Below are 13,942 nucleotides of genomic sequence, written 5' to 3'. Positions count from 1 at the left end.
ACACTTTACAAAACTTGAAAGAACCAGCATATGCTGGGTTAGGTATCTTTTGATGCTGATTTGACCAGTTTAAACTAGACTAGGACCAACATATGACCATCTTAAACCAGAGTATGACCAGTTTAAACAAGCACAAACCAGCATCAAAACATAACAAACCAGCATATGCTCTTTATTTTAACATGGAAAGTATATAATGTAATTGTACATTGTTTTATTTACACAAGTAGTTCCATATGGTTATGACAAATGTGTGTATGTGCCAGTGTGAGTTCACACAACTGCATATTATGAAAGCAGATAATACATTGTATTAATGAAAAAAAGCAGAAAATCCTGAACCAAAAACATCACAAACCATATCTTTTTACTTGGCTTTAAAATGCAAAGATACCTTAAGTGGTGTGGTACATTTTAAATATCAGTATAAACACAAAGACAGGGGTTAAAATGTACAGTATATTACCATACACCGCAATGCAGCAAATTATGTCCACATGAACAACCATCACAGTTGCTTTCACCCATTATAGTTTCATAATAGGTCCATGGTGATATAATTTCTTGCTCAATGCATTAACTGTGAACATAATCTGCCATCATAGTTGTGTGCTGTTTTGAGGACTGCTGCTCGACATAAATCACTGTTTAATGAAACGTAAGCATTAATAGTACAGTGATGTTATGCAAGGATCCTGCACCTATAGAAAAACGCAAATTATTCCCAAAATTGTACACATCACTGACAGCACAACTACTGTATAGACGATTTCATCGGACACACGCACCTGACCCAAACAATTTATATTTGATTTAATTTATAATATTTATTTATAATTTATATGTTATAACAATTGTATTACATAAACAATTTGTTGAATTTAATTGTATATTGATTAATAATTTGTTTACTTGGACTCTATTCTTTGCGGATATGTATGTATGAGCCACAAAAGCAAAAATGCGCAGAAAAGTTTTTATGTTGTTACTTTGAAACCATCTACAGTAAAAGTCCAACTTTCTCTAAAGTCAAGCATGAAAGTTTGTGACCTAAAAAGAGACATTTACACTATGACCTGTGTGTTTATTATGCCACTGCACATCACCCTGTCCATTCTGACCAATGTTTATTTTTAACATTTTGGTTCATCTGGCAGTATTTTCTGCAACCAATGAGAGTCCAATACATATTCAAACATATTTGCATTAATTTAGCTGATAACTCTCAAACATCAAGCAGTAAAAATGAAATAAAAAGACATATTTTCTGTCTGGACTGCTCATAAGCATCATCACAGCAGCTTGAGGATGACAGAAGGATCCATTCAACAAACTTACATTTCAGCACAACAAACAAACACTTTTGCATAAAGCACATTTAATACACGATGTGTTTTGACACATTTCTACTTCTAACATCTAATTCACAATACAATGAAAAAGTAAATTAAAATCTATTTAATGTTTATGTAAGACACTTTATGCATTTAAGCAAAAGAAAACAAATGAAAATGTGCTCATTAAATAAAGCAATTGGTTCAAACAACAGTAGAGGTTCATTGGCAATGTCATCCAGTGAAAAGCTATGAGCCAGCTCAAGTCTACAAACATAAAAATGACTCCTAACACTACCAATAAATGTCTAAGTGAGCTTGAAGAGCAATTAGCACAAGTGAGATTTAAGGATGTGTGAGACCAGGAAACATCTTCATTCAAACATCATTCTGTAAAACATAAAACATAATAAAGCATATCGTCATTGTAGAATAAATTAAAAATCTCATTTAAATGTGCCTGTTAATTCCTGTCTACATAAGAAATTAAACTCCATTTAAAATATACCAAGTAAAGTTACTGTGGTTGGTTGTAGGAGGATGCTGTATTACTGTATGTAGACTCGACACACAGTCTTTTAAAGCAAAATACTCACTCATCAGTGGGGGTGCTGGTGGTAGCTCGGATGATCATGTAACAAAGTGTGAGAGCAGAGAGGACGGCGAAGCTGGCAACAATAAACCACTCTTCTGTTAACAGAGTAAAAGGGGAGGGGTCATTTTCTGGAGTGGGCGGGGCCAGGGTATGATCACGACACAGAAAGCCGAAGAGAAGAGGAAACTGGAGACAGGTGAAGGCGGCGGCGCGAAGAAACAGGAGCGTGTCTCTTATCCATATAACAGGAGAGGAAACCACCGGACAGCAATGATCCAGACAGCGCAAACAAGAGGAGAAAGCTCAACCGAATGTAGCACAGTCAGCGCACACGACATGTAGTGCTGGTTTAGCAAGATGTTTAAAAAGCAGCATCAATCTCGCATCTGAAGACCACTGGACAAGAAAAAGTAGCAGCTGACTACTTCACATTTCTCTCTTCTTTACATATTAGTACAGGAATTGAGAAAATTACAACATAATTGGTGAAATAAGACAACAATCGATCACAGAATTTTAGAAATGACCCTTCAAAACAAATAAAAAAATTGCAGAGCTATTTAGGCAGATACACCTTTATGGGTGTCATAATCACTGCAATATAAACTCTGGGCCTGAAGACGGGTTACAACTTTTGGGAATAATCGTATTATATAAGTCTGGCAAATAATAAATACACAACAGAAGGTTATCACTTTTAACATACTTATGAAGAGACCGTGCATACAAGTATGATGCTATCAAAAACTATATCTGCAAACAAATGGCTAATATAAAGCATAACAAAAATGCAATGGACTGAATTATTACAGGAAATTATTAAATAACACACTCAAGTAAACATAGTACATACATAATATCTCTATTAGTAGTATGAATAAAAACGTGACAGTATTTTTGTTTTGCATAAGTCGCAGATTCAATTTTGTTTATTTCCGATCAATTTAATTGCACTTCATATAAATCGTCTAAACGTTATTTGAATGGGAATACGATATTTTGAAATCCCCTCTACACATGAAATTTTAGTCATGTGTTTTTGTTTTATCAGCCCCAGTTGTTGTTACAGGGGAACATGTTTTGGGAGATAAGATCAAACTGCATGCTGCACGTTGTGTTGCCAGGTTTTAAAGGACTTTCCTTAACAACGATGATTTTATACTGCATTAAGTGTATATTCTATCCTTAACGTCAACATGAAACAGATGTTGCAATGTTTATTTTTCGGAATAGAGAAAAGGATTTCATCATTCAGGATTTTTCTGGATTGTTGGCAGTTGGATGCCTGACCAATGGACAGTAAATATAGCCCCCAGGCCAAGACATACATCATGCAGAGGAGATTTTGCCATTAGGAAGGCGAGGGGAATTTTCAGTTTTTGATTAAGGATTATGAAGGCACATGAAAATTGATTTTTAAATAATAATGATGAAAAAAAATATTGACTTGCATGGAGATATTATTTATAAACAGTGCAATTCCGTAAAAAATAAGCATTTGCATTTCGATTCCATGGTGAATTTAACCATTCCCTTAAACTGTGTCTACACCGGACGCCGTGCGATGCGACGCAACCAAAGACAATAAAACGCATTAGAACCCATTATAATGTTAATTTTGTCCACACTGAATGCAGCGCGACAATCGAGTCCAGTGTAGACAGAGTGTTACATAAAAAAATCTGAATTTTTACATAATAAACATCAATTACTTTTTTTGTCATTTAACTGTTTCCTCAAGGGTAAAAATGCCTGTTATTTCTATCTTTGTGGTTACTATTTATTTGGTCCCAATAACATACAGTAAGGTTTACTCTTACCACACACACTTGTAATTTGTGGAATCTAGAACATTAGACAGTAAGGGGCAGAACACAGTGCGTTTAGGACAGACACCTGATCACATCAGTGAGTCTCAGCGGCAGTAGGACAGAGCGCATGAGTCACAGCACACAGATGTCCCTGAACAACAGGTGGAGTGATGCAGAAAAGTTTACCCCCCGCTGAGGAGGAAATGAAGGACAGAGAGAGAAAGAGCTCAAATCCAAGGGAGGTGAGAAACATAAAGATGAAGTGCGTAATTTCTTATTATGCAATACTTTGTCCTTTCCCAGTTCCAAGGATTGTTCAAATAAGTACAAAAATCCTACTCATGTAAGGAAATGATGACTCTGCTGTCACCAGTCTGCTAAGATATCTTGACAGGACTATGTGGTGAAATTACACACTTCAGCTTTAAAAAAAATCATCTAAATGAAGAAGTTGTGTTCTTACTGGTAACAGCGATGTTAATCTCTCCGGTTCGAGGGATGAGCTCATCGTCGGAGGGGTGCTGGGATGAACTGGAGTGCCGCAGAGGCTCCAGACTGATGCTGGTCTCAGAAGACAGGTCCATCAGTGCCGTTCTCTGGCTGGACGTCTGGCTGCGGGACATCCGCTCCATGTCAAAACCCATATTGTCCACACAAGGCAGGTTCGGCTGTAAATAAATGAATGTCTTAATCCAACAAATAAATGTTGATGATATTTAAGTTACAATGATGAATTTTATACTATAGAAAATCACACAATATCTCATTAACATCAGAAATGAACAAAATTGATGAGATTTAACACTTGATTAGAACAATGAAAACTTGATCAAGCATCTTTGAGAAATAACTAACATGACCAGCAGAGGGCAGTGCTGGATAAAACAAAAACATTCGTTGGACATGCTATGAACAATTACGAGGCTGGTCCAGCTGAGGAGATTTTATGAACAGTTTTTCTAATAAAATACTCATAGTTCTTTGCATGCATAATTCTGTGGTCATTATTTCAAAGATAATACAAAGTATTTAAAGGGATAGTTCAGCCAAAAACTCCAATTTGCCGTTTATTTACTCCGTCCGACATGTAGGTGACAGATTGAGTAGAACCATAAAGCAGATTGTTTGGTAAATCCGCAGCCCTCTGTGATTCATATAATGGGAGTCTATGGGGTCCACCTGTCTAAGAGCTCCTAAAGCACATAATTCAAAAAAGCGCCTCCTGGCGACATGTTGACGTTTCGTGAAGCAAATGATTTGATATTTTCATAAAACTGAACCTCATTTTGAATAAAATTAGCCATAATGTGCAGCCTCTGCACACAATCGCAATCTTCTTCTTGTAGTATTTGGTGGCGAATGGCATACCAGCGTCTGGTACGTTTAGCGCCACCTGCAGAAAGGGAGTGTTGAGGCTGTACAATATGGCGAATAAATAACGTTCAAATTTATGAAAATATCAAACGAGTCACTTCATGAAACGTCAACATGTCGCCAGGATCTGCTTTTTGGAATTATGTGCTTTAGGAACTCTTAGAACGGCGGACCTAATAGACTCCCATTATATGAAGCAGAGCGGGCTGCGGATGTACCAAACAATCTTCTTTATGGTTCTACATGGATGTCCTGAGGGTGAGTAAATAAACGTGAAATTGCAGTTTTTGGCTGAACAATGCCTTTAATTCTTCATTCTTTTCATTATCAGCTGGACTTTTTTGGAGGGGCCGGATCAAGGAAAATCTGGGGGAGCAATGCCCTCCGGTTCCCCACAAGCCCCCATGATGGTATTTTCAAAACCAAAAAAGAAGCATTCTCATATATTTCATAACGGACTGGCCACAGACTTCATGTGCCTGTTGTTTTTGTATGACATTTAAACGTGTTTGGTATTACTCAGCTATACATTTGGGACAAAACTATTCCCAGAAGTCAGTCAATTCTGTCCCTTTGGGGATATTCCCGGACGTAAAAATAATAGTTTTGCTTTCCTATTTTCTTCTAAACAGGCTGGCAAGTGCCTCACGAGAGCCCCGTCCCAGAGAATCGTCAGTCTTTATTGACTGACAATTGGCTCGTTTTACTGGAAGGCGGGACTTCCTTCGCATCTTGTTAATATAAATATCTTTGGTTTGGTTTAGTGTTAGTTATAAAAATATATATAATTAGCTTAATATAAAAACAATCAAAGTAAATGGAATATCCCAAATTTATGTTAGGGATATTAGGTAAATACGTGTCTTTATATGTACTCAAAAAAAAAAAAAAAATGTACTCACCATAACTCCCAGTGCTTTAAGTATGTTGAGTTTACACATAGGGCAGGTGCAGTGCTCATTTAGCCATGGATCCACACACATTTTATGGAAGACGTGCCTTAAGAGAGAACATTATGACATTTAATAATAAAACAAGAACCCATGATCTCATTAGTTCACACAAATATAAACCTCACCTACATCACTTTCTTTATTACGCTATATTTGGTTCCAACCAATAATATCCATAAGCATTTGAAAATAATTTTTAACCAACAACTATGTTCAATTATGTAAAATCCTTTCATTTCTCTACGGCAACAATGAAAATTTGAAACTGCTCTGAGAACATTGGTTCAAGAAGTGCATTACACATCCACATTACAACTAGAGACAGAGTGAGCGAGGCAGATTAAAAAGAAGTAGCTGGTGGGCTTCAAAAGCAGCAACATGAGCTTTCATAGAGCGCTTTTGAGTCTCTCCTCCTCGTATCCGGCTGCCACACAATCTGAGCTGTGTTCACTGCAGGAAAGACCCTGAGCTCTCAGCGGCGGAAACCCTCTTCATAACCGAGTTTCTCTGCACAAGCCGGCCATTGTGGCTCTTGCTAGAAACAAGGCGGCCATTGTGGCTCTGCAGAATGTTTATCACTGACGGTCAGATATGCAGTGTGAGGGTTTTACGAACTACATTGATTTTGAACAACACCCAAGTGTATCTGCCGGTTATTCAAGTATTTCATATAGGCCAAATGCAATTCTTCAGGTATGACGGGTTTCGGGAATGTTTTTGCTAGGAGAGAGGATAACTGTAACACTCAATAAACGTAACATTGGTAAGAGCTTAATGCACAATGCACTCGAGACTTGCCATATCAGGTATAAAGGCATGACTCGATATTTTTGTTCAAAATTTGCCCTAAAGTAACAGTTTCGGTAACAATCAACTTGACATTTCTTACATCAGTTAAGGGCTTGAATAAAAAGAGTTACCTCTCCTTAGAAAGATGCATACAGTATGCAGTATTGGCAATATTACCAATCATATCTGTATGAATCATATCTGTATATAATGAAACAGCAGCGAATTTCGAACTCTAAGGACCCGTACAATTTAGCTCATTGTTATTTATGCCTTTGTGACAACCAAATGCAATTATGTTCGTAAGTTAAACAGTCATATCATCAGAAATATTAGCTTGTTCTTTTATGGAAACGTATATCAAAATCTACAAATATTTATATGACATGCTTATACGGCCCTCTGGCATTACATCAAGAAGCACTTATGTGGACTAGAATAGCCCACTTTGGACGACATAAACAAAGCTAGTCAAACACTGGTCCAGAAGAACTTTTTAGTTTTTAAGAGATAATATGAGGTTTCTTAATAAGATACTGTATGTCATTCAGTCAACTTGTTTGACTTGCTTTTAAAGGCTGTTACATTCCTGCTCTCCTCCGGTACGCACACCACCTGACAGGAGAGTTCTTGGAGCACAACTTCAGCAATGCATTTAAGGAAGTTATCTAAGAATGTTGTGCAATGCTAAGTGCCTCTGCCACGCTCTGATTTGTGGGTACTGAGTGGACGCTATGAAATGATCCTATAGCCAGGCGAGAGCGCCAACAATCTCCAACAAAGCTTTATTTGCTTTGATGGAGAACACACAAACAAGGGTCAAATGAATTAATGATGAGGGTGCTTACAACACAAAGACTACTAAAGAGATCAAAGTGAAGCAGACTAGAGCTGCGTGTGGGCTTAATCTTTGTACTATTTTGCATTTACTTTGCAGTCAGACAAGGTGTTGCATAACATGCATATCATGGTTAGAGAGGTCATAAAGTGAGGGTCGCACCCCATAGGAAAGGTATTGGAGAAACAGGGAAGCTAATGTGCTGGGACGTAAATTGAATGGTGAACGTTGGGTCAAGTGCGCTTCCATTACTTATACTATGAGTTATTGATTGTGGCCGGGGAGCCTCTCATGCTTAGAGAGCACAGGTACTTATGGAGTATACAGCAATGAGATAAGGACAGATTTTATAGTTATGATTCTGACATATTTATTACATACTTACATACGTTTGGGCAAATAGTTCATGAAGACCATTTAACTTAATAGTCAAGTGTAAAAAAATTTAGCGCCATCTAGCAGGGAGGTTGCGAATTGCAACCAATGGCTTACTCCACCCTTCACTCTCGAAGCACTACGGTGGCTGACACAGAAAAAGATGCCGTGACACTTACGTTTCTTTGCCGGATGAGATTTTTAATTTAAAAAGCACACTCTGTAAAGCAATTTGTCCGTTTAGGGCTACTGTAGAAACAACATGGTGAATTCCATGTAAGGGGACCCACATTGCATGTAGATAGAAAAAGCTCATTCTAAGGTAATACAAACATAACACTTCATTATGTAAGCCTCTCAAGACATAGTTATGTACTTTATATTGTATTTCTGTCAATAGATCCTATTGGACCTATTACACATTGGACCTTTAAAATGACCCTATTTAAAGTTCATCTTTTGTGCACCTTTACCATCACCAAAACAAAACACATTACATTTTCATAACACTTTCTCATCTGCCAATGCCCAAAAAACAGAAGGCCCTGCCATAACTCACGCCACCATAAACTGTTCTTCAAAATCGATTATTTCTGCTAACAATATCAAGACTCATTTTAAATATTCTAACCAATATATATCCCAACCTATAGGTGATCTTTTTATATATGAATCATTTTCTATGTTCAGTCATTCACATTCATGCAGTACAAATTTACCCCCTTCTTTCAACCATATGACGCTGCTATTTCAGAACTTAACTAGCTCTGAATATTCTTTACAGAGTATTCATACATATTGCATGACTATTGTATAGTGTACATCAGGTTACAGTTGTATCTGAATGGCCCCATTAAATCACTAACAGAGCAGGCTATTTTTATTTCGTGTGTTGATGTATTTCCTATGTTCCTACAAGCGAATTGCTTTAAGTGAGTGTCACTTTAAAAAACATAATAAAAAAACACTGGACACACCCATGAGTGCAACATGAGTCATCAATATTCTGAGGAATCTCATTCCCCGGAAGAGAAGAGCTGTAAATATTCCCGCTAGCATGCAGATTATCCCAAAACCAACAGAAATGCCCAAACTAACACTGAAAGCCATGGATGGTTCATATATGGTAAGATTGAGGCTGTCACTCATCATGACTAAGAGTTTCTGGGTGGTGAGCAGCAGGATGCCAGTAGCAGGAACTGGCTTGTGAGAGTGTTATTTGATCTGATAGGAGTGAGGCAGTGATTCAGCCGTACACAGAGAACCACATAGAACAATGCAATTAACCAGCTTCAGGATTAACGTTTTACTGCTTTACAGTACAGTCTACAGAGAGACACACATGGAGAAAGAAAGAGGGAGAGTGTGGGTGGGTGGGTGTTTGGTTGTGGGTTTAGGATGACAAAAATAATTGTATTGCTGTGAAACAGTAGATTTCCTGCAGAATTAACAGATAAGGCTACACAATAATATACTTATGAGAACCATTATGTGTTACTGCATGTTGTCGATCTTTTGTGTAAATGCGGTTGTAACGTGAGCCCAGATCTTTCCAGCAATACTATTGAGCAGCACTACGGCAGTATACATTTTTTTTACTCGAATTGTAAGTTTGCAGGGTGATTTAAATGAAATGTGATAAAACAAAGGGCACTGTGAAAGAAAGACAACACGGCTTCCTATGGTACAGTTTTGTCTTGGATGCAAAAGCAAACATATCCTAGTGAAGTTTGATTTAAGAACAAACGAACCAGTTCATTTATTGAATCGGTCAAAAATAATTCAACAGTGTAACTGAATAGTTACTGTACGAATTAACATCTTATGTAAACTCGACGTGATAATTATGAATAAGGCACTTAAAATATTATTGTTTTCTACAAAATGTAATTATGACCAATTTATGGAGGAGGCTACAAAGCCAACCAAACTAATGTATGGCATATGTGTTTTAGATTGTGTGTTTGCTGTAAGGTGATCCGCAGAATTACCGGCCAGACTTCCAGCTGTGTGACCGGGTCAGACCCAGCAGATGGTGTCTGAAGCTGTCGGAAAGGGCATGTTTACGTATTTGCGTGTGTACATATGTCAGGTCCATTAAATGCATTGTGTGTGAATAGCGTGTCTGTGTATGTAAGTAAGTATGTGTGTACGTGTTTGTGTCGGCTGCCGAGAGGTCACTGGAAGATGACGCTGCTAAAAATAAGCAGGGCCGTTTAGACAGGGCCAGTGAATCACAGTCACAGCAGTGCCATATTTCCGCAACAAAGTCACAACAGCACGTGACCTCGGATCTTTCTCTCTCTCTCTGAAAATGTCGTTCGACCATTTATGTAAATTTTGAGGTGGGAACCTGATTGCAAAATAAATCTGTGCTTATGGAGAGAGAACAACCCTATATTTTCTGCTGCTGTACATTTAGCTATGACAACTATGTTACAGGTGGTACATTCATGGAGGAGTAAAAATGAAACTGAAATCAATTCAGGGTGATAAAGGTCATAATCCAGTCAGTAGCCTCCCAAAAAAAATTGATTGCCAACCTTAAGAGGTCAAAGGAAATGTTATGAAAGCTGATTTATTTACTATTAATTAACTTTTACTAAAAGACGTTTGCAAGTTTTCAACATTTTGTGACGTATAACTACACTTTATTCCTTTCTAAAAAGAACAAATCAATATTAAACATTTGTAGACATTTGTTTATATCTGTTTGAAATAAAATGGCACACAAAGTGTACTATGTTCATGAAAATGCCAAACACATTGACTTGCAAACACATATAAACTTACTTGCAAGGCAAGATGCGGACCACATCATTTAGCTGGTAACCTTCAATACATACTGCACAATGATTAAAATCGGGTTCCGTTTCCTGCAAAACATGAAGAAGACAAAAAAACTGAGTTAAAGCTTTTAAACAGTCTAAGAAATATACTCTAGATAAAACACCCAAATGAAAGCAAAAACAGCATCATTAGGCCACACCTTCAGAATTCATAATAAAAGGAATAGATCACCTAAACATCATTAACTTGCCCTCTTGTCACTTTACACCTGTATGACTTTCATTCTTCGGCAGAACACAAAAGAAGATATGAGAAAGTTGGTAACCAAACAGCGGCGACACCCATAGACTTTCATTGTATAGACACAAAACCAATGTAAGTGGATGAGTGCCATCACCGTTCAGTAACAACATTCTTCAAAATATCTTCTTTTGTGTTGTAGAGAAGAAAGAAAGTCATAAAGGTTTGAAATGACAAGCAATTGAGTAGGCTTAATGATGACAGCATTTTCATTTTCGGGTAAACTATCACTTTAATAAACAATGAACAGCAAAATTCGATCAAATTGTCATAGATGACAAAACAGAAGGAAATTCACAATAACTGACGAATTCCCAAATTCATCTCACAGTATTAACATGCAGTAACATAATAAACTTCCTTTAGGACCCAGAGTCATTGATGCTCATTCCCTTCTTGAGCATCACACACCCATTCTTTTAAAATATGAATGCTGGCCTTATGGCACATATCTTTGAGAAAAGGTAATAAAGCAGGTGTGACTTTCTCTTTAAATGCCGTGATATGCCCTGAGCACCTGCATTCGCTCCATATTGATTTGATCTTTAGACCTCGCCCTTCTTTTCATCTCATCCGGCTATTCTTAAGAGCACCATTTAGGCTTCAGTTAAGAAGCCTGTGTGCTTGCTTTGAAACTACATAGTCAACTAAATTCTCCAAACAGATGACTTTGAAGTGATTCAACTGATGAGAAATCGAACTGCTAAGGCTGTAGTAAAATATGACAAACTAACTCTGTAAAATGCATTATAATTCTTCATAATGTGTGTTAGAATGCATTATAAGTAGTTGTAAAGAATTATAACCAATTTAAAATGTGTAGTGTAGCAATGAATTGATAAGTGTTATAATGTATTAACTGTAATAACAATTATTTATAAAACCTTACAATGCATTAAAATTGGCATTACAATGCTTTAAAACTACTTTTATAATGCATTATACATTCAGGAAAGTGTTACCAAAATATCTTATTAGCTTATTTGTAACATGTATAGACAAAACATTTCCTATCCTGTTTTAGCCAAGAAGACAAATACATTACATGTTTTATTCATTTGTTACTATTACCTTAAATACGGTATATGTCATTATTTAGGCATATTTATATTCATATATTTGTAAGTAAATTGTTTGTAAGGTCACGACAACTCATAGTACCTGCATTACCCTGTGTTACCAGTTGTTAGTTTAGCAGTTGTTGTTTAACCAGTTGCATCGGATGCATGCAGAAGACAACACCGTCTCTAAATATGTAAACTAACTAATCCTATGGATTGACAATATAAATTAAAGGTCCAGTTTATGAAATTGTATTGGCGTATAGTGGTGAGATTGCGAATCTCACTGCATGAAGATGTCGAAAAACGTTTCGCTACTTTGCCGAAGCAGATCATGTATTTACGAAATGCGTTCTGTAAAGACGTTTGTCAGTTTAGGGCCACTGTAGAAACAACATGACAAATGCAATGTTAGGGGACCCGCGGTGCATGTAGACAGAAATAGCTCATTCTGAAAAAAAAAAAAAAAAAAAAACATGTAAAAACTTGCTTCGATAGCCTTTTTCACACAGCAATGTTGGTTATTTACTGGTAAAGTCATTCTGGAAAATGTATGTTAAATACACAAATATGCCATTCAACGGCATACTGTCAATTTGCCGATAAGATAGTGTCTTAAAAACATGTTGTGGCAACTTATTATGGCAACAGTACTCCTGTCTGTATGATGTTTCCTCGAAGGACTACTACAATAGAATTAAAAAAGAGAAATGCTGGCGAATAATTGCTGACGCGAAACATAACATGCTAAACATAACTTTCTCTCAGTAGAATGGACAACCCATACGGCCCCCGTCTTGCAATCCAGGAACGTGTCCACTGTTGGGATTTTTTTCTTTTTTTGCGCTTTTCTGATACCAAAACATCCAGTTCAAAACACGCTGCTTCAATTCCCATATCTATGGTTTATTTTTCTTCTGCAGCCGCTTCTTTCCGAAGATCGGTCACTATGGTAAAGCCTACTCAATGACATCACATATGCAGTCAACGTTACCAACATCGTAAAAGACGAAAACCAGTTCTAGTCAGGAGGACACGCATAGTCTGCTATTGTTTCTTGTGAACGAAATGTCAAGTTTGCAAAGTCAAAATTGCAAAAATCTGACACATTGACATCGTAACGGATGAAAAAGATGGTGTAATCTGGAGAGGCCATAATATGAGTTGTACGATTGGTTTAACTATGCACTTTGCCTTACGATGTTTTTGGGAAACGCAGCCCTGAACTACATGACAACGAATGCAGTGACTTGAGAAAGTAAAACTGCTGGTGAATACATGAGAAAGTGTTTGGCACTGTTTTGAACAACTTCACTGAAGAAATGTGAAGAGATACACAGCACAGAGTGTGCGCATCATCTGCGTTAAAGTGTTGTGATTGGCCAAATGCAGTCAGCTCTTCTTGCGTTGTACGTGCTCTTACCGGTAATTCTAATTCTTCATTCACACAGTGCCTCATATTGGTAATTTGCCAGTAATCTTACAATTTCAATTACTGGTAAATTGGGAGTACCCATTTACCTGAAAGATTCTGTTCACAAATGATCTGTTAACTGTAATTTTCTCGCAATTTACTAGTAAAGACTGTATGTGTGAAAGGCCTATAAGACCTGTAAGGTCTTCATTCCTTTATACACCTCTGAAGACATAGATATATATATTATATTTCATTTCTGTCAATAGATCCTCAAACAAATTACACACAGCACCTTTAGTATCATA

The 13,942-nt window shown here is 37.1% G+C and overlaps 1 protein-coding gene across 4 annotated transcripts in view; it reads right to left on the bottom strand.

Moving 5' to 3' along the window:
- rnf130 (ring finger protein 130) overlaps positions 1-13,942 on the bottom strand; it is a 39,814-nt gene that overhangs the window by 1,522 nt on the left and 24,350 nt on the right. The window contains exons 6-10 of one of the 4 annotated variants that reach the window (XM_056769473.1): positions 10,863-10,945; positions 6,017-6,113; positions 4,204-4,408; positions 1,931-2,024; positions 200-1,724 (exon numbers count right to left, since the gene is read on the bottom strand). In XM_056769473.1, the coding sequence (XP_056625451.1) occupies positions 1,709-1,724; positions 1,931-2,024; positions 4,204-4,408; positions 6,017-6,113; positions 10,863-10,945 (495 nt within the window). In that variant the 3' untranslated portion in view covers positions 200-1,708. The other 3 variants (XM_056769476.1, XM_056769477.1, XM_056769474.1) reach the window with 3 other exon arrangements.

This window comes from Triplophysa dalaica, chromosome 16, assembly GCF_015846415.1.
Source record: "Triplophysa dalaica isolate WHDGS20190420 chromosome 16, ASM1584641v1, whole genome shotgun sequence".
Lineage (NCBI taxonomy): Eukaryota > Metazoa > Chordata > Actinopteri > Cypriniformes > Nemacheilidae > Triplophysa > Triplophysa dalaica.
The sequence above is the reverse complement of the archived record's forward strand: the minus strand, read 5'-3'. Positions and strand labels throughout refer to the sequence as shown.